Source organism: Oryzias latipes, chromosome 3 (genome assembly GCF_002234675.1).
Source record: "Oryzias latipes chromosome 3, ASM223467v1".
NCBI lineage: Eukaryota > Metazoa > Chordata > Actinopteri > Beloniformes > Adrianichthyidae > Oryzias > Oryzias latipes.
In genome coordinates, this window is record NC_019861.2 from 5,418,507 (window position 1) to 5,439,515 (window position 21,009).

Here is a 21,009-nt window from a genome sequence, read left to right on the forward strand (position 1 = left end):
ACATTCTAACCAAATCTACTAATTTCCACTGTATTAATAATAAATACTTTAATGATAGATGCAGAAATTACAATGTGCTGTTTCTAATTCAGTGTCACATTTTATTCTGCACTTTTGAAGATGAAACGAGGTAAACTGACAGAAGCATTGCTGTCATGATAGTACAAATAAGTACCGGTAAACAAAATACCATACATTTAGAATAAAAAAAGTTTTTAGTAACAAGTGATAACCGTAGTAACCTTTCGGTAATTTCACAGTTACAAACAATACTTGGAATGGAATGGAAATTCATGTTGGCGACACCAAATAGGTGCAGCCACGATGCACAATAATTTGAGATCACCCAGATGGACGCAACGCTGCACAGATTACCTGGTGTGAGACATATTTTTGTTTTTGCTCTAACATCACCTGTCAATCAAAACAAAAATATCAGGAGAAAGGGGCGGGAGCAAGACCCCAACCTGAGCGAACGCAGCTGGAAATTCAGTACTGAACTGACTGAAAGCTGCCCTGATGACTACAAAACAATGCATTATGGGACATGTGTCCTGATGGGTTTTTTGTAGTTCACTGATCAATTAAAATAATTTAAAATACCAACTGATTAAAAAAAAAGGCTACATACATTACAAAACAGTAAAATAATTATACAAGATGTAATATCACAGATCATACTTAGGGGGAGAGGCATATTAAAACTAAATTGAATGTTAAGGACAACAACTTCCTGCTCTCCTTCAGCCTCGCTGCAGCTTCGCCTTCATGCCCCCCCCCCCAGGGTGCTGGTTCATCTTAAACATGTCTATTGTTGCATTTTCCCCGCCTGTTTTAAATAGTGCTGTCGCTCACACGTGTTTAATGCTAAAGCCCCGTTAGCTGTCACGCATGAACGTGTGGGACATTTCTGCTCCTCAGCTGACCATCTCCCACAGGAGCGGTGTGCTGCCGTAACAGCCGTGCATGATGAGAGCCGTGGTTTGCTTCGCGAGTTTGAGACCCCTGCTGTACACTCTGGCACTAGTACACTAGCCGCAGGTCGGAAGCACGAATCAATAGTTCGCTTGCTCATAGCTCAGACGCACATATCAGGTTGTGATGATATTTGTCTCCGTTTCCTTCCCACAGATGTTTACGCGCGCTCATTATCTCTAGGCCCCGCCCCTCCACATATTTTAGCCACTTGCAGTGACCTCCCCTATTCTTCTCACACGCATTGGCCGCCTCAGGCATCACTCAATGACACGCGAGTGTGCGCTCGCGTGTGCTCCAGTCTCATGAGTATTCGCGTGAGTGTGTGTGTGTGTCTGTCTGCGTGCGTGTGCGCTCGCGTCTCATTGATGATTTCATTGTTCCTTTCATAGATCATTGACGTGCCCCTTCCACGTTTAATGTCTAAAAAATACGGAGGGTGGGTCAGGCAAATTTACTGGTAGCACATGTGCGACTGGATGTAAAATTCAGTCGCACACTCTCAAATTTTGGTCGCAAAATGCGACCAAATGGTCGCAGTCTGGAGCCCTGTAGGAGAAGTCTTATGCTACGTTCCCGCCCAGATATGTGCTGCGCGTTCAAGAACGGGCTACATGCCCGTGGTGTTCACACCTTACCACCACCGGACCAGCAGGGAGCGGCAGAGAGCAGTTCCTGCTTTTGTTTTTCTGCTGATTACTAGCTCATGTCCGCCACCAAGCTTGTCACCAACAGACCCAAGAGTCTTGGTGTGAAATGTCAAAGCAGTGTAACTCTGGTGAATCTTGCTCCAGACTTTTTCTTTCACATTTTTACTCCGACATATGAAAGACTTGGTGTCATAGAATTCCAGCCAAACACAGATAGCAATTATGCAAAAACACTTGTGTGTTTTGAAAAAGTTTGCCATCCACATGCCACTACAAGATCAGAGTCCCGTGATTGGTCAAAGTTCATCATGCTTGCAGGTCAAGGACTTTTGTCTGCTGCCCTTATAGAAACAGGCTGTCAGTGGTTCTGTGGATTCAGGGGAAATGTTGCTGAAGCTGCTGGGATTTTTTTATGTCCACATGGGAGGAGTTTATTTCTTTCAATTCTTTCATATTGAAAGTAAAAGTTTTCAAGTTTTAATGCAGTTTGACTGCATTAAAATGAATCTACAGACTGTCAAAACAAATCTACCCTGAGAAATCTGAGCATTTGCCATTATTCTGGATGTTTCTGGACAACAGGTGCTGAGACCATGCTCTGTCATCATGGAAACCAAAACACACCCCAACGGACCCCTTCTAGGCTCTGTGATGGTGGAGGAAATCATCATCAAGGTTGGTTTACTTGTTTCTCTGTCAGTACAACAGTGAAAATGTGATCAATGTAAAGAAAAAATCCAGACATCTTCTTCTCAGAGCAGCGGTTCTGATCATTTGGTCAAACAAATTCTATTGAAGGACCAAATGTCAGCTGTCCAGCCTGTTTGCTCCTCTAGTTCAGTCTGTTTGGGGTTTCTGGAGAGAAATACTAACTGAATCACATCTTTGTTCTTTCATTTAAGCTTTTTACATTTACTGGGTTATACTTTATATCCCACAAAGGCTTTTTCCGAAAAGAAACAGTCTATTATTCTAAGCCTAAAATAAAATAAAAATGTAAAATCTTAACCTTGTTGCTGTAACAAAACAGCAAAAGAAAACCGTGTTTTACCACAATAAAGTTTCTGACCTGACCTCATTTATAACTCTGTCATATTGTACTGAAGATAATTGTGAATGTCACACAGCCACTACGTACATTTTGTGCAATATCCAGGTATGAAATTTTGCTCTTTCGTGACACATGCGTGATATATGTAATCCATAAGGGTTTTCTTGCGTTTTTTATATGTCGATGTGACCAGATGTCCGTTGAGGGTTTCATCTGACGGATCTTTACGTGAATTCCGTTTTTGAGCTGTTCAATATTTTGGGGAATTATAGATTTTAACCGTATTGTTTGTAGTTTACACATAAATATTATCTTGTGCAATTATGCGTGATTTTTTTCGAGATGCATGCGCAGATTTGTGCCTTTCAACAACCGTTTCACGTATGTCCACGTGTGTCTAACGGACTTTTCACGTACAGACCCGATGTAGAACTTTTATATCGTGCATACAGCGCACATCACGTTCAAGTTAAGTAGTTGACGCACAAATTTCTAATAAATGTACCAAGTGGGGGTCTCCCACTCCCCCTGTCCAGCTCGTCAGGGGGGGGGGTCAGATCTCTCATGGGGTGGTGTCTGGCAGCCCTCATAAAGGTGGGTTCCGGGAGGGTCAGAGTATTGCAGGGGCTTATGGGACTCAGGATGCGCGCCGGCCCTTGTCGCGAATCTCCTCGGCTTGGGCTCCAGCCGGGGGTCCCCCGTCTCAGTGGGGGTCCCCCCTCCCAGGGGATCCAGCTGTTTAATTAAAACAAAGCATTGCAAGGGAGCTGACCATGGTGCTGATGTGATGTGATTTCTGCTCAGTGCTCTGAATGTAAAAAGGAAGAAATTTGATGACGTGTGGGTTTACGTGTTCTTTGCGTCCTTTATTCATGCTTCTGTCATGGTTTTGATGTGGTTCATTATGATGTATTTATGAGCAAATTGTGCATAGTGGCAGTGTGACACAGCCTTAAAAAGAAAACTGAAGCGCCTCTCAGGTCTGACTGATGTTCCACACTGATGCTAACTGGGTTTGGTTGTTTGGATGTTGAACATTTTTGAGGAACCTCGTTTGCTCTCAGATCAGTCAAACCAAAAACAGTCGACCTGCAGAAAGGGAGATTTGTTTTCCCATTGTGATGTCTCTTCATCTACTTCTTACCTCTGACATAACTTCATCCATGTTTACCTATGGAAACAGACTTTGGTGTTCATCAGCAGAGACTACAGGTTGTCCTGTATCCTGTATTCACTGTATTATGACAGCACTGGTGTCATGTGACGTGGAACATGTTTTGCTGTCTCACTCTCTCTCCATCCACTAGAACATGAGGTGGCGTCTTATTTTAGGTTCACGCCTTTGACCTCGAGATAAAGTTTTGCTTGCAAAGGCGTTGCTTTGTCATGTAGTCTGATCAGACGGAGCAGAGCCAGACCTGCAGGAAGAGAAAAGCTTTAAAAACCTTTTTTGTAGTTTGTGCTGCAAACAGTGTCAGTGAGACCATGAATAAGCACGTGTCCCTGAACTCACCACGGGCAGATCTCTCCAGTCATCCTCAACACCGTGATGACCATAACGGCTGCCATGACGGCAAAGCCAGGAGTTGCTCAGGGTCAGGAGCTGAAGCCAGGTGTCACTGACCTGTGGGCTGCCAGGAACATCTACGACTGCGACTTCTGGTTCCTCGGGGTGGAACATGCCACAGAGATGACGGAGAGCTTCAGAGAACTGGATGCAAGTAAAGAAGGCGAGAGCTTCACAGCACAAGTCAAGGTACAGAGAGGAGCTCGGCTTGGACTGTTGGCAGAATGTGCTCAGAATGATCAGAATAAGGGTCTCATTGATTTTTTTTTTAATTGGTTCACAGTCCATCCAGGTGACCCTGGAATCAGGTTTGGGTCACCGAACTGTCCCCCTGCTGCTGGCCGAGTCCTCCTTCAGTGGACTGGCCAGAAACTGGTCGTCTCTACTGCACCTGAAGGCTGACATGACGCTGGAGGTGAGGTGGGATCTAATGCAGATGTTGGTCCTGATGTCATGATCACATCTTCATCTGGATCCGTCTTCGTGTTGGTGCTGAGCACGTTGATGCTGTTTCATGCAGTATCTATCCATGCATTTCCTTTTATGACAGAAGACCATGCCTCTTCCACTGACCGTATGTTTTGTGGTGTTTGCAGGTGAACTACTTCAATGAAGTCCATGCTGTGTGGGAGCCTCTGATTGAACGGGTCAGCGGCGGGAAGCGCAGGTGGAACCTGGAGATGGAGGTAATTAAAGCTGTTTCTTATTTGCTTTTGCTCCTCTAGTTTAATGTAGTTCCATGGAGCTGCTCTGCTGCACCAACAGAGGAGCACAAAGAACCTGAACATGTAGCTCCACTATCCCCACAGTCATTAACAAATACGTTAAAACCTGCAATTAAAGACAAATTGTAGATGCCGTATACTTCTGTAGCGCTTTTCTACCTTCTTTTAAGTCTCACATCACTTAACAGTCACAGTAAAGCAAACACACACACACTTACTTACTTCCCGGGCGAGTAACCCCCCCCCCGCACACATACAAATTTGAAAATATCGTTTTGTGTTCCCTATCTTTTATTTGGCCATTTTACACAAAAAATGCACAAATTTCATAAACTCGTATTACAGGGGTGTCAAACTCAGTCGCACACAGGGCCTAAATCCAAAAGACGCTATAGGTTTTGGGCCGAACAAGAAAAACATCTATTGAATACACTAAAGCCAAACCTTTAAACTTTTAAACCATTAAAGCTTAACTTTTTGAACATAAATATCAATAAAGACAGATGGGAATATTAATTCAGAATAAATCTAGTTAAACATTAAGTAACGTATAATATTTTACTCTCCATAAAAAATATATTCTTTAAAACTTATACAAATATGAACATGCTCCAGAAAGAACAAATAAAACCTAGAAATATTTATAATTAGAAATAACAAATCACTGTGTTTTCTTTGCTGTTTTGGTCATTTTGTTAGAGCTGAACTCTTGGCATCATTTTTAGCAATAAGTTCATTTCTGCTTGGTGTGTGACGTCCTGTGTGTGTCTTTGTGAAACGTATCAGAGGGATTTGATTTTTTTTTTTTTTAAACCTGTTCATGTGAACTTCATTTTTAGGTCTTATAAAACATTCAAAACTAAATCATACAACTCATCACTGGTATTACTCCAAAATATTTGGCAATATCCTAAATTTGTGCAACACCGCCAGTAAAACTCCTCCAAAAAACCTCAACACTTTCAGAACAAATGATCTGTTATTCAATTATGATCTCAAAATGTGCAGCAGTTTTCCTGCATTACCTGCTGTTTAAATGACAGGCAGACATAAAAAATACATTTTATATGGAAAATACACACATTTAAAACAGGAGTGCGTGCAGCTCCGGGGCGCCAATTTGCAGGTTTTAGGCCGTTACAAAGTCTGTGAAATAACTGATTATAGAAAACCGATAGTGATGCTTTTTTTTCTTCCAAGCACGGGGATGGCGCCCCCCTTTAAATTTGCGCCCTTGGTAATTGCCCGTATTGCTTAAAACCGCTACTGCTTGATGGCCAGGCAAGGCGGGAACTGAACCAGCGATCCTCTGTTCTGAGGTCAACTGCCACCTCAGCACCACGCTACCCCTTTTCCAACATGTATTCATTGTTTTGGTTTTGTAACATGTTAACAAAACAAAACCACGCACATAACAGTTGACCCATGGATACAGAGACTAATAACACGTGCCAGAAGTCATGAAAAGCCCATATGAAAAAAAATATATGAACAGTTGAAAAGAAAAAAAGAAAGAAGTATCTGATTGTTCTCCTCCTGAACTTTTCTTATTTGCGTGGAGACAATAACAATGATTAATAATATTCCTTTTAATTTTATTGATGCTTTTTCACTGATCAGACTGATGCGGGACAGCAAGTCGTCAGACAGATTTTTGGACTAGTATTGAGCAACGAATTTGACGCGTCAAAAGAGAAGCAGCCGACACAAATTTATCATTCAAATTGCGTCTGGTGTGAACGCACATTGGATTTTATAAACAACCCATTTCCAGTGCAGCCGCGGGAGCACAGACTCACTAAAGCTATAGCCAACAGAAAACTGACACGTAGGCTTTGATCTGAAGCTATGTTGTTGGGAGTTTTTAGGCATAAACCCTGAACAGAGAACCCCACGAACACAGAGCTGTGATTGGAAAAAGCTCTAGATCTGGGATCCTCAGCCTGTTTGTTCTGGATCCTCCTAAGAAGGATCGTGTTTAGGTCTTCATCAGGACTTTTTTTGTCCTGGAAGGGGCTCATGTGTGTGAACACACACTGTAACGATAAGAATGTGAGTGAACAGGTTGTGTTATTTGTGCAGGTGAAGAACTATGCTGCCATAGACAAAAGTCCTGTTCATGGTGATGACTTCACATTTGTTCCTGAACCGTGCATGTTGATCAACATCTGCTCCAAAGACACCATGAACATCACCATCTCCAAGAGCAGCATCAGTGTCTTTCAGAAACTGGCCAAGGTGAGCTCCAGCCCATCATGTCCTTTTGCTGATTAGAACCCACCCGGTGGTGGTGGTCCAACACTCTGTGAAGCTGCTTAAACCATAAAGTGAGAAATCGTTGCTGTGTTGTTTGCAGGCGTTTTCAGAAGGCACCTCCTCCACCCCTGACTTCACTGTGAAGGAGAATGCGTCCTTCACCATCAGGAATGCTCTCGGGATCCCCCTCATGGTGCAGCATGGCACCGACCTGAGGGCAGTGGGATCCTCTGTGCAGGGGAAGCTTCACGAGCTATCGGTGGACCAAAGCATGGACCTGGAGCACACCAGGTTCCAGATGTCATCCAGAGGCAAACTATCAGCTCTGCAGCGGCAGGAGAGCTCCCTGTTCAACCTCACCATCGGTCCGAAGTCCCGCCCACCACTCTGCTCATTTCAATGCTGCGCTCGCCTACAGCTGGTCACTCTGAGTGTCTCTTTGAATCTGCAGTGCCTTCTGGGTACAGTGAAATCTCCAACATCTCGCTGGACAAACCCGGTCGCCGTCTCTTTAACATCCGCGGTCCGATGCTGCAGGAAGCTGTATCGGTTCTGCTGCAGATCCAGGCTGCAGACGGCAACAAGGTCATGACTGTCCGTGCTCCGCTGCAGGTGAGACTTAAGCTTTAGCTTGCTCTTTTACCAGCACACACTGATGGACACATTCCTGCCCTTAGGCACTTGTACGGCGGGTTTCTGGGTTGTCCAGGTCTGTGGGGGTTTGTAGAGAGGAGGGGCTGCTTCTCGAGGGGACCGCAGGCGTGTCTTGTAGTTCCCTTGAGGCTCGTACAGCCGTGGTGCAGGTCCGAGGCCCCACCCTGGCCCCTCATGTGTCGGAGTGTCATTGGGCAAAACACCGAACCCCACGTTGCTCCTGGTGATTACAGGTTGACGCCAGTGTCCAGCAGCGGCGCCACCATCAGAGTTTGTGTGTTTGTGTGTGAATGAGACTGTAAAGCGCTTTGGACCTTCTAAGAAGGCAGAAAAGAGCTTAAATAAGTAAACACCATTTAACCTTTACCTCAAGGGACATCATGAAAATGGAACATACCATTGTTTCACATGTGGTAAATATACCGTGAAGTAATTATAAGGATAATGCAAGTTTTACACACTTCTGACGTATGGTTGATGTTGCCGTACCCCTTAAACCACACTGGTGTGAGTACCGGTGTGTTACCGACTGTGCTCTGATGGATCATTTGCTCATTTCTAGCAGTCAGGCCGATTGCATGGATGAACGTATCACGTGAACAGCACTAACGAGGCCCTTGCACAGTCCGCAGAGTCAAAAACCTGTATGACACGCCTACATCTTTCCTGCTTCCCTCTTTCTCACTCTTACGAGTTGTAAAATTGTTCACTATGACCTGTCACTCGCAGCATGTCCGTAGTAAACATTTCCATGAACGTTTTCTGTCTACGGGCTCACCGTGAAGATATTTTGTGCGGGCCGCCTGCGTGCCTCGTACAGATTTGACCATATTTCACCCGCAGACGGCCCATATCCAACCATGAGGGCGGTTTTGTCTAAGACTTAACTAAATGAATCACGTGTGTTCAGCATATCCCCACTTTAAAGGAGGATTGGAATGAGCAGAACTAGGGCCTGCATTGTCCACCCCTGCTGTATTACTCTGGATAAAAGAATCTTAAGGGAGTTCAGCCTCTCTTACTCTGTGTCTTCAGATAAAGAACCACTTTTCTGTGCCATTCACCATCTTGAAGTACTGCCAGACTTCCAGGAGTCTCCAGAGAATTGGGGTTGTCAAACCAGAGGAAGACTTTGACATCCCTTTGGATGCATACAGGTATCACTCTTCTTCGTGGCTCACATGTGGTTTCTACTTCACAGACGGCCCTGTCTCCACATGTGCTGTAACTTTGGCTGCTGTGTCCCACAGGTGCCAGCTGTTCGTATGCCCTGCAGGTCCCCTGGAAGGCCAGTACAATCCATCCACCACTTGCGTGACCTGGAAGGAGCAGGTGCATTACAGTACAGATGTGCGCTCACTGCTGCAATGTCCAGCAAACAGCAGTGGCGTTCTGCCTTTGATGGTTAGCGCCTTAGCCACCCCAGACGACCTGCAGCACATTGCCAGTCACGGTGAGGAGGACTGGGACCCGGCGTATGTCATCCATCTGCATCCCGTGGCGACGCTTCGAAACTTCCTGCCCTACACTGTCGTCTACATGTTGGAGGTACGACAGCTGCATCCATGATACAGCTCCAGATGTTCTCTCTTTGTGCAAAGTTTTTAGGGTTTTCACATTACTTAAGGGATGTCCACCAAGGCACCAGCTTTGGATTTGAATCCTTTAACACTGGAACTGTTGCCGGTGGCAGAAAATAACACACGCTCTTCGAACTACCAGAACTGTTTGACCATTTACGCAATTAACACCATTCCAGCGGATTCTGAAGCTGAAAAAAGCAGCTTCAGAATCTGCTGGAATGGCCGTTATTGTGTAAATGTTTCAAGAATGACAGTAATTGAATGTATGTCAACACCAGATGTCAAAGCTCACACTTTTGATACTTCAATAAAACAATTCAGAGAAGCAGATGTTCTTTTTACTCTTAAAGAAAAAATACATTTAGTGAGAAAATAAGTAGCAGTTTGAAAGGATTCAGAATTCCCTAAAATGCTTCAGGCATCTTTACACATCTGCCTTCATTTCCTACATTCCCAGAACATTCACACCTCTCCAATATGAAACACCACTTAAGTAGGAAACTGGTCCCAGTCCAACTGACTGACTCAGACAGAACCTCGACATTATTTAGGACAGAAGGTCCACTTCAGTGAACCTTAACTCTATGAGCAACTTTAAGCATTTAGGAGATCACAGACAAGAACCCCCCATATGCTTTGGCTAGTTTTCGCAAGCCAGCAGCAGAACTTTCCGTATCCAACTGCGAGTGGAAAACAGCCTAAAGTGATGAAGTCTGTCCTGTGGTGTTTACAGCAGGTGATAAATGCCACCCAGATGTTGGAATGTGCAGCCACAGCTGTCTACATGCTGCAGTGCACCATCTGAACTCGCTTTGAACAAAATGAATCCACAAAGTGGCTGCAGTCAGCATCTCATTGTTGGACGGGCACGTCCTGCTCCTCAGCGCTCAGTGTGGACCTCGTTTGTAGCTCATCAATACGTCTAGAACTGCTGCTACTATGTCACTGATGTAACGGCAAATGTCAATCAAAAGACCATGCTTCACTCACAAACAAAACATGACGGGAAAATTCCCTCTCCACACAGTTGTAATGACTGTCAAACGTAGTTATTAAAGTCTTTGTTAGATGAACTTCTCATTTAGTTTTTATTTATTCGTCTTCAGCTTCCACTGTGGTTCAGATTGTTTCATCTCTTGGTGTCAGACCCACCTTATGTGCATCAGAAGACATCCACAGTAAACAGAAGTGACAAAAGGAAACTTTCTTAAACCAGAAGAAGTCCTCACCCCAAGTTAGAGTCAGGAGCTCAAACTCAGGAGAATCCAAACACACTGATTGCCTCCAGCTTCCCTGAAGGACGCAGAGTGTTTAGATCTGTCTGTGGTGACTGTGACCAGAAGATCTGATGTTTATTTCTGATGTTCAGAACATCCAGACTGCTGCTCCCTGTGTTCTCTGCATTTTGTTCTTTTAAAGTGCTTGGATCTGTTGTGACCTTTCTTCCTCAGAACTCGGCAGACAGCTGTAATCTGCCAGAAGGCAGCACCTCTGACCTGCTCAATGCTCGCCTGTCAGGTGAGCTGGTGTCGTTGGCGCTCATCAGGTATCAGGGCCATGACTGGCACGGCCACTTTCGGATTCAGCAGGAAATGCCCGAGTTCTTTGATGTGTGTCTGACCTGCGAGTCCACCACCAATGTAACAGTGGACGTAAGCCTTCACGTGAGGAGGACAGAAAACTGCCTCCTGCTGTCACTCTTCAGCCCCTACTGGATCATCAACAAGACGTCTCGGGTGCTGCAGTACCAAGCCGAGAACGTCACTGTCAAACATCCGGGCGACTACAGAGACGTCATCCTGTTCTCCTTCAGGAGGAAGAAACTGTTCACTGAAAACCAGGTGAGGGATCTTCAGCAGATCTTGGCCAGGTTTTGTGCTCGTTTGGGATATGCTGAATCATCAGATGAAGCCTTTAAATCAGGGGTGCTCATTACGTCGATTGCGATCGACCGGTCAATCTTCAAGGGCATGAGGGTAGATCACAGGCCAGCAAAGATAAAGAATACATTTCTAAAAAATCCGTCAGCAAATCAAAATCCTCATCGAGAAGTACGGGACTTGATTAACATGCAGGACAGCCAATCGTACACCTTCTGATACAATACGTGACTGCACACGCGTAATTAAATGCACTGAGTGCAAATTCTGTCTGTCACCACGTTCCCAGCAGAAGACCACTCCGGCCCTCTGGGGTGTTTATTGATTCCCGGATCGCGCCGCATTCCTCCACAGTTCCTCCTGGATGGATCTGAGCTCACTAAAGCAGCAGTGTTTTCCTGTAGCACTCACTTCTGGAGCACTGCCCGCAGAACCATCAGCGCTTTAAAAATGCCATGCTGCCCCCATTGCACAATTTACAGCAACGCATGAAATCCAATAGTCACTGCTTTCTATTTTTGTAATAAAACACCTCATCTATTAATATTAAAGTATCTCCTCACAAATATTTGTGTACTCTTACTGTGTAGTTTTCAAATTATCAGTACATAAACAATGTTATGTACTGACAGTTCATTATACTATATCTATTAAACAGTATTTAAATCTCAAAACTAGATAGATAGATAGAGAGAGACTGATAGATATAGAGAAAAAAAACGCCCCTCTCACCCTCCGCGGGTGGTTTTCTCCTCCAAGCTCGGGTCCTCTACCAGAGGCCTGGGACCTTGAGGGTCCTGCGCAGTATCTTAGCTGTTCCTAGCACTGCGCTTTTCTGGACTGAGAGGTCTGAGGTCTTTCCAGGTATCTGTTGTAGCCACTCCTCCAGCTTGGGGGTTACTGCCCCGAGTGCTCCAATTACCACAGGCACCACTGTCACCTTCACTTTCCAGGCTTTCTCCAGTTCTTCTCTGAGTCCCTGGTATTTATCCAGTTTCTCATGTTCCTTCTTCCTGATGTTCCCATTGCTTGGCACTGCCACATCCACCACAACGGCTTTCCTCTGTTTTTTGTCCACCACTACAATGTCTGGTTGGTTCTCCATTACCATCCTATCAGTCTGGATCTGGAAGTCCCACAGGATCTTTGCCCTCTCATTCTCTACCACCTTCGGAGGTGTTTCCCATTTTGACCTTGGGGTTTCCAGTCCATATTCTGCACACATGTTTCTGTATATTATTCCAGCCACTTGATTGTGGCGCTCCATGTATGCTTTTCCTGCCAGCATCTTACACCCTGCAGTTATGTGCTGAATTGTTTCAGGCGCCTCTTTGCACAGCCTACACCTTGGGTCTTGTCTGGTGTGGTAAATCTGAGCCTCTATGGCTCTGGTGCTCAGGGCTTGTTCCTGAGCTGCCAGGATGAGCGCTTCATTGCTGTCCTGTAGGCCAGCCCTTTCTAGCCATTGGTAGGACTTCTTGATATCAGCCACTTCAGTTATGGTCCGGTGATACATCCCATGCAGGGGTTTGTCTTCCCATGAGGATCTGTCCTTCAGCACTGTATCCTCTGAGCACACTGTCAGTTGAGGTCTTGAGCTTGATGTACTCATGCATCTTGGATGTTTCATCCAAATGGACTAGATGTGATAGATAGATAGATAGATAGATAGATAGATAGATAGATAGATAGATAGATAGATAGATAGATAGATAGATAGATAGATATGCTTTTGTTTTCTGGAGCTTTCATCTCCAGACTGGTCACCATCCAGCCTTGTCTCCTGTTGCAGGTGAAGCTGTGCATCTCAACCAGCTCCTGGTCTGACGGCTTTTCTCTGGACACGGTGGGGAGTTATGGCTGCGTCCGCTGTCCGTCCTCTACCATGGACTTCTTGGTAACACAGTTTGCTTTGTGTAACTCTGAGTCACCATGCAGAGGTCATGCTGTTTTCTGTGAGGTGGGGGAAGAGTCACGGTCTGGTTCCATTCTTCAGGTTGGCGTGAGCATCCAGGTGAGCAGTTTTAACTTGACTCGAATTGTGACCATGAGTCCCTACTACACTCTGGTCAACAAGTCATCGTATGAGCTGGAGGTGGGAGAAGTGGTCAATGCCAGCTCCACCAAATGGCACTACATTTCTTCCACTGAGGTGAGTGAGACTCTCCACCTTCAGATCTGGATCAGCTGAAAGAGAAGACCCTGTTCTGAGCTGGCTGCTCTTTTGCTTGACAGTGTCTCCCTCTGTGGCCTGAGAACGCCCAAGGGAAGCTGTGTGTGCGCGTGGTCGGCTCCGAGTCTAGCTCAGAGTGCTTCTTCTTCCATCGAGAGGACCGCGGCACGTTGCTGAAGCTGGATGTGGTCAGTCTGCTTGTCCAAACCATCAGCTCATCTACCTGTGATGCCGCTGTGACATGTGCTTCCGCCTGTTTCTGTTTGCAGTGTGGTGGGATCATTCTGAATGTGAACGGCTCCAACCACTCCACCGTCATCAGCTTCAGCGATTACTATGAAGGAGCAGCTCCAGCCCTGCTGGTGAACCACACAGCCTGGGCAACCATTGCCTACAGTCAGAGGTCAGCAGTTTCACTTTCCCCTTCAGACCTCTGGATGCTTCTTTTCAAACCTAATCTTTGATGAAGTAGCTGCTCTTCAGTTTCAATGTAATTTATACAAAATCCCAGCAACAGTCATCTCAATGGGCTTTGTACAGGTAATTGTAAACATAAAATCATAAGAATTATGAGTACATAGGACAGACAAATAACAAATACTGTTGTTACAAATAACAACAACAAATAATTGAACCTAAAAAACATTTATGACCATATGTAGAATAAATTACCATCAGCAGCTCTTTGTTCAGTCCATTGTTGCCAAAGACTGATGACTGCTGTCTGTTTAGGGGCCATAAGGACTGACAAACATCAAGTTTTTTATTTGATAATGAAAATGAAAAATACTTTAAGTGCTATCAAATGAGAAAAATAGTGATCCAAAATATAAAAAACTGTTTCAAACAAGTTTTTTGATGGAAAAATATTTCAGGTTACAACATGAAAACCTAGATTATCAGTTAGTCTCTAGTAGTTTGGTATCCCATATCTATCCATTTTCAGAGCCCGTTTTCTCTCTTTGGGTGTCACAGGGTACATCTTAAAGGTACAAGTCATTTGTCTCAAACCTGGGTTCTCTGTATTTGACCCCTCCCCTGGGGGAATGGCAAGCTGCAGCCAAAGCCACGCTCTGGAACAATGGTGGTTTGACCCCCCCAGTCCAACCCCTTAATGTCAGGCAGGAAGGCACTGGTTCCCATTTTTTGTCTTTGGTATAACTCGGCCTGGACTTGAACTCACAACCTCACTCTACCACAAAGCTACTGAGCTGAACAGGTCACTTGTCTGTTGCAGGGCCACATAATCACACTCAGACTTACACCTAGGGGCAATTTAGAGTCACCAATGAACCTAGGAAGCTTTTGGACTGTGGGAGTCCCTGGAAAAAAACATCCATGCAAACTCCACACAGAAAGATCCCATCTGGGATTTGAACCAGGGCCTTCTCGCTGTGGGGGGAAAGTGCTAACCGCTACCCCACTACGCCCCAGGTGGAATGAACATTTCCAGCAAACATCATGGTGCAGAGTTAGAACCCCAGCTTGTCTCCACGTGCTGTATCCTACAGCTTCAGATGTTGGACGGGCTAGAGGTTTGTAAATTCAATGTGAGGAAACATTCTTCATTGCAATACTTCCTGCTGGCAAACAGTCATCTTTTACTGCCATCTTTTATGAGTGGAGTCAGTCTTGGCAGCAGTAACCATGGTAGCCTTCTCTGCCGCCACTAACCCGCTCAGCAGGCCTCATCCTCACAGGTGTAAAGAATTGCAGCTTTGCAGCTCCAGAGGCTTTTTTCATCACTAAAACAGCTGGTAAACTGCAGCACCACGATATCTGTCTGCTGATGTAGATTCTAGAATAAATTCCCTGGAGGACCAGTTCCTACAAGGACATGGATAAAGGTTCGGTCCTCCCCAGTGTTCCCGATGTTTTGTTTAGATCATGTGATGTGTGGCGAACCAGCTGAGTCTGGATGTGGGCTGAGGTTAACTTCTCTGGCTTCTTCTTTAAATGCTGCCATCTCCTCCTCAGTGGTTCAGCGGTGGTCCATGAGCTGAAACCCAGTGAAGCCCGAAAGTTTGTGTGGGATGACCCAACAAGACCCCGAATGCTGCGGTGGAGCTACATGGAGCACTCAGGAGAGCTAAACCTGCTGAAGGTAGGATTTCGAGCGCAGAACCCTGAGTCTGGTTCTGCTGTGGGTTTCTTCAGATCTCCAACTCAAAGGGGGTGGTCCTCTCCACTGTCACCTCCTGTTTGCTCAGTGTGGGGGTTACATCGAACACCCTTTGGTACTTTGTCTGAGGAGTGTTACTTTGGTAATTTAAAGCCTCTTTAGGCACCTAAAAACACTTTTACAAAAAAACAGAAGATGAACAAAGTGGGACTTTAAAAGAAGATTTAACCAAGGTATTTTATTTCAAAGGATGAAGCGAATTCTCTGAGCCTCTTGAGTCAACCGGGATGTGACTTGGTGCTTTATAAATAGAATGACCTATTTCTTCATCTGCTCCATAAATTTCTTTCCTACTGTTTACTAGTGCTTGACCACCGCATGTGTCAAATGTCAAAGCAGTTGTAAATCTGGTGAACTTTGCTCCAGACGTTTTGTCTCACATCTTTATTCCGATATGTGAAAGACTTGCAGTCACAGAATTGCGACCGCTATTATCAATTTCTCCTCCATGGTAAGGATTTCAGTATTTTGAAAAAGACGCCATCCACAAGTCACTACTAAATCCGAGTCCCTGAATGGTCAAAGTTCAGCGTGCGTTCAGTGAACGCCTGGTTTGTACGTAGAGCCGGAGAACTGACTTAAACACACTTACGCCAACCTATAACCACCAGAAGCAATGTGTGCTTCTGCGTCTTGCCCAAGGACACTTTGACAAATGGGCGGGGCAGAGCGGGAGCTGAACCTGCAACTTTTTTAATTAGAGGTCAACAGCTCTACCTCTGCACCATGGCCACCATGGTAAATGTTGGCTCTGCGCGTAATGTCAGAAATGCTGCCATCAGGGCCAAGGTTTTCCCTTGAAAGTGATATAACAGGAAATCAAAACAGGAATATAAAATGCTTTTCAGAATAAAAGAGGAAGTAATAAAAAACGGACTAAAGCTGGCCACGAGAAACAGAACAGTGTCTGCATTCATCAAACAGATCTTTGAGCATCTGGTCCAAATGGGTTAGAGCTCAAAAATGGGTACATGACATGAAGTTTAGGTTGTTGATCTGACATCGTGTTCCTTTCAGGATGAAATGGGGCAGTTTTCTTATGACAACAAGTCTCAAATCCACTGGATTTCCTTTCTGGATGGGCGTCAGCGAGTCCTGCTGTTCACAGAAGACACTGGGGTGGTGACCAAGGCTCGGCAGGCGGAGGAACTGGAGCAGTCCCAGCAGGAAGTCAGACTTTCCCTGCAAAGTCTTGGCCTGTCGCTCGTCAACAACAGCAGTCGGCATGAAGTCGCCTACATCGGCATTAACAAGTAAACATCCACACACAGTAGTGTCCATAGGTGTCCCTTTTTGAACCCCTAGACCACATGTGTCAAACTCAAGGCCCGCGGGCAAAATGTGGCCCGCCATGTCATTTTATGTGGCCCGCGAGTAGGGCTGTGACGATGACCTCATCACCGCTTCACCGCACTTTTTTTTTTTTTTTGAAAGTTCAGCATATGGTGCGTGATTGGAACTAAACACATTAAACACGTTCATCTTTGCTGATAATTTACTCTTTCTGCTAGTCCTGTGTTCAGACTTTCTTTCTTTCAGACTATTCTCCTTCCGTCCCACCGCGCCTGTCACTGTCTGTCGTCAGCGCGCGCTCTCACTGTCTCTGCTGTACGTGGCACGCAGCTCCCTTTACACACACAGGCGCGCGCTTTCAGAAGCACACATCCTCATTCTACAACAGAAGTTTCCGTCTCGCGAGGAATTACAACAAATTTACAGCGTTCTAATTATTAATTTTCATTGTATTCATTTCCGTTGCAAGCTGCATGCGTTCTTGAGTGCGTGACACGGCCGCCCGCCGGAGGATTTTGTGTTGGGCGGGGGGTTATTACTGTTCTCAGTCATTCTGTAACACCAAACATGAGCGCGCACTGTTAGATTTCGATGAATATCACTACTACATGTTTGTTTTGGGAACTATTTTGTGCAGCGCAACGTTACGTGTTTGTATAAACAAAGGCGGAGCCTCCTGCCCCGCGTTCTTCATGGGTTTCAGGCTCATGGCTACCGGTGTAATGGTGACAAAGTGTCTACAGTCTGTTTATTACTGGGCAATATATGATATTCTGAGAAGATGTCTGTACCTGAGACCACAGGTGAAGCCTTGCATGCAGCTAGAGAGCAGAAGAATCAACACGCACCCCCAACACACGTGTGCGCACCTTCCTCACATGACGCAGCACAGTCAATCTACAACACCTACATAGTTAGTTCATTAGTAAGATAGGTAGTAGTTAGTTGTTACTGTTTTGTTAATAAAGAATACTACGTTATATACGTTATAATTGTATTCATTTCTGATGCGGCCGCGGGGAGATATTGTTTTTTTTTTGGGCCCCTTGGTGGTTCATCACCGCGTTATCAAAAATCAGACACGTCACAGCTCTACCCGCGAGAGAATAAAAGTTTTTCAATTTCTTAAAATAAAAATTGGTGTGTATTTATTCATATCTAAGGGGAATTGTGGACTGGAAATGTTGGATTGGGATAACTATACATTAGGACTTAAACTCTGTCCATATAACCTAACCTGACAGAATCAATTTTAAAAGGATTTATGCTAGAGTAGCAAGCAAACATATGTTCCTATGCAACTGTAATTGTCACTTTAAAAAGTTATAATAAATAAATAATGAGTTATTTAACATTAAGGAGTAGTTACATTTATTTTTCATTACATTTAGTTACATGTGTAAGTTATATCTGGCCCTTTGAGGACAGCCACTATGCTGATGTGACCCTCGGTTAAAATGAGTTTGACACCCCTGCCCTAGACTCTAATGCAGTGCTTCTCTAATAATGGGGCGCGCATGCCGGGGGGGCACAGTAGCATCGGTTTTAGGCACAGGCTATACGGGCAATTGCCCGGGGCGCAAATTTAACGGAGGGCGGTGGCGGCAGCGGCTCAGTGCTTGGAAAAAAAATCTGCGCCACTATCTGTTTACTACTATGTGTTAAATCACAGCGTTTTTAACAGCCTGAAGCCCGTGAATTACCGTCCCTGCTGCTGCTCCAGTCTTTGAGAAGAGGGGGGGGGGGGGAGTGGGCTCAGGCTGCCAGGTGAAACGGCGCACGGAGCACAGCCTCTTTTGCGCAAACCTGGATCATCACGTGCCTTTAGATGACTCAGATCATGCTAATAATGTAATTCTTTATGAACTATTGTTGACATTTTGATGACGTGTCTTTATTTTGCGTAAATATATTCTATGTCTGACTGTCGTTTAGTTGGTGTCAGTATTTGAAATAAAGACAGCAGGTAATGCAGGAAAACAGCTGCACTTTATGAGATCATAAATAAACAATCCATCATTTAGAAAAGAAATCAGCACAATGTTTTTATCTATTTCTTCAAACAAAAAACTTTAAATATATTGGTGCTGCTGTGTTAATGTTTCAGATCAATTTACATTTAATATTAGTTATTGATTTAATTATTTTTCTCAGCACCATTTGGTTCAGTTGGTCAAAATGTTTCTAGTTTAAATAAGGACTGACAGATTTTTTATTTCAGGCACTTTAAGCTTCTTTCTGCCTCAGTGTTTCTGTGTGGCAAAATAAAGTTAATATTTGTTGAAAATAGATTTATATATAGCATTTTTCTTTTGTTAATGTTAGAAGATACACAGTTTTTATAGATACTGATCTTATTTATAGTCACAGCGGCGAGTATAGGGGGGGGGCAAAACATTTTCTTTTGTCTTAGGGGGGGCTTTGGGAAAAATGATTGAGAAGCACTGCCCTGTCTCAGAACACTTACACGAGAACTGTTGGCAATTATTCTAGCAAATAGCATAGCAGCGAACTGAACTTCTGAATGTCATCTTTTTATTGAATGAAGAACAACGGAGAAATAACTTTGATAATTTTGTACTCCGAACTGTTTGAGAATGTTGTGTTAAACAGGGCAAACCATTTTTTGTTTTGTTGGTTCTACATGGCTGTGTCTCACATAAACACCTGGCTTCTGTGTCAACAGTTCAGGTGTGGTTTGGGAAATGAAACCAAAGAATCGCTGGAAGCCCTTTAGCCAGAAAAATATCGAGCTGTTGGAGAAAGCTTATCAGCTGAACAGCACGGAGCAGGGGGGGTGGACCAAACTAGAAACCAGCGTGGAGGTTAGTGGGAGCTAAGTTCAGCCACCCAGCAGTTCTCAGACTGCTTTTATGCTGCATCTGTTGTCCCATGAAGGCAGTTTAACGTGTTGTCTTTGGTTTGTGTACCAGGTGAACTTGAGCAGAGCCGGCATGATGATGCGTAAGCCGTATTCCTGTCCAATAAGGAGGACGTTCCAGCCCGGCATCTACATGGAGTTAAAGCAGTCGCTGCACCAGCGTAGCCTCAGAGCTCAGCTGCATTGGCTACAAGTAGACATGCGCACACCTGGACACGCATTGTTGTCAGAACTCCATTGACAATATAACCAAGGCCATGTGTGTCTGCAGGTGGACAACCAGCTTCCTGGAGCCATGTTCCCCATCGTGTTCCATCCGGTTCCTCCTCCAAAGTCTTTGGTTCAGGACTCAGGTTAAATGTTTAAAACCAGATTGGCACGAGGGTCGGACTGTTGTGGGGATGGGTGGATTGTCTTGATGCCGCATTCCCCCTAGACCTGATTCATGGGTCAAACTGCCACCTCGTTTTTTTCACACGGTGTGTTCTCACCGCAAATCTGCCTGTGGAAGAAGCTATTGATAACCTTTATGTTACAGGCTAGTTGCTACATCATGAATAATATAGAGAGTAACTTTGGTTTCTTTATGTTGGAGAGTTGTACAAAGGTGCCAACAAGTAGACCTGTGACGGTGTCGAATTTCTCATCACCCCAGTGATGAACCACCAGGGGGCGCGGTGTTGCGGTCAACCGCAGCCCCCCCCCCCCCCCCCCCCCCCCAAAATCCCCCGGCGGCCGCATTAGAAATAAATACAATTACAACATACTATTCTTTATTAACAAATAATAGTAACAACTAACAACTACATATCTAACTTGTGAACTAACTATAGGTGTTGCAGATTGTGTGTGTGAGCGCGGAGCGTCTTGTGTAGGAATAGTAGGAAGCTGCGCACACGTGTGTTGGGGGGGGTGTTGATTCCTCTGCAGCAGACCGCTCTGGAGGTGCGCGCAAGTTTCACCTGTGCTCTCTGGTACAGACATCTTCTCAGAACATTATGTATTGCCCAGTAATAAACAGACTGCAGACACTGTCACCTTTCCGGTAGCCGTGAAGCCTGACTCTCATGAAGAACACGGGGCAGGTGGCTCCGCCTTTGTTTAGACAGACACGTAGCGTTACGCTGCAAAACTTAGTT

At 44.9% G+C, this 21,009-nt stretch overlaps 1 protein-coding gene across 6 annotated transcripts in view; it reads left to right on the forward strand.

Annotated features, from left to right (window-relative positions):
• Nucleotides 1–21,009, forward strand: part of vps13c (vacuolar protein sorting 13 homolog C) — a 78,815-nt gene that overhangs the window by 43,766 nt on the left and 14,040 nt on the right. For all 6 annotated transcript variants that reach the window (XM_023952089.1, XM_023952097.1, XM_023952069.1 and 3 more), the window contains 19 exons: nt 2,208–2,300; nt 4,199–4,432; nt 4,527–4,658; nt 4,840–4,929; nt 7,051–7,206; nt 7,325–7,589; nt 7,676–7,836; nt 8,914–9,035; nt 9,129–9,426; nt 10,913–11,302; nt 13,134–13,238; nt 13,338–13,493; nt 13,577–13,702; nt 13,784–13,917; nt 15,492–15,618; nt 16,714–16,949; nt 19,676–19,814; nt 19,923–20,063; nt 20,142–20,223. In XM_023952089.1, the coding sequence (XP_023807857.1) occupies nt 2,208–2,300; nt 4,199–4,432; nt 4,527–4,658; nt 4,840–4,929; nt 7,051–7,206; nt 7,325–7,589; nt 7,676–7,836; nt 8,914–9,035; nt 9,129–9,426; nt 10,913–11,302; nt 13,134–13,238; nt 13,338–13,493; nt 13,577–13,702; nt 13,784–13,917; nt 15,492–15,618; nt 16,714–16,949; nt 19,676–19,814; nt 19,923–20,063; nt 20,142–20,223 (3,187 nt within the window). The remainder of the gene's footprint in view (nt 1–2,207; nt 2,301–4,198; nt 4,433–4,526; nt 4,659–4,839; nt 4,930–7,050; nt 7,207–7,324; nt 7,590–7,675; nt 7,837–8,913; nt 9,036–9,128; nt 9,427–10,912; nt 11,303–13,133; nt 13,239–13,337; nt 13,494–13,576; nt 13,703–13,783; nt 13,918–15,491; nt 15,619–16,713; nt 16,950–19,675; nt 19,815–19,922; nt 20,064–20,141; nt 20,224–21,009) is intronic.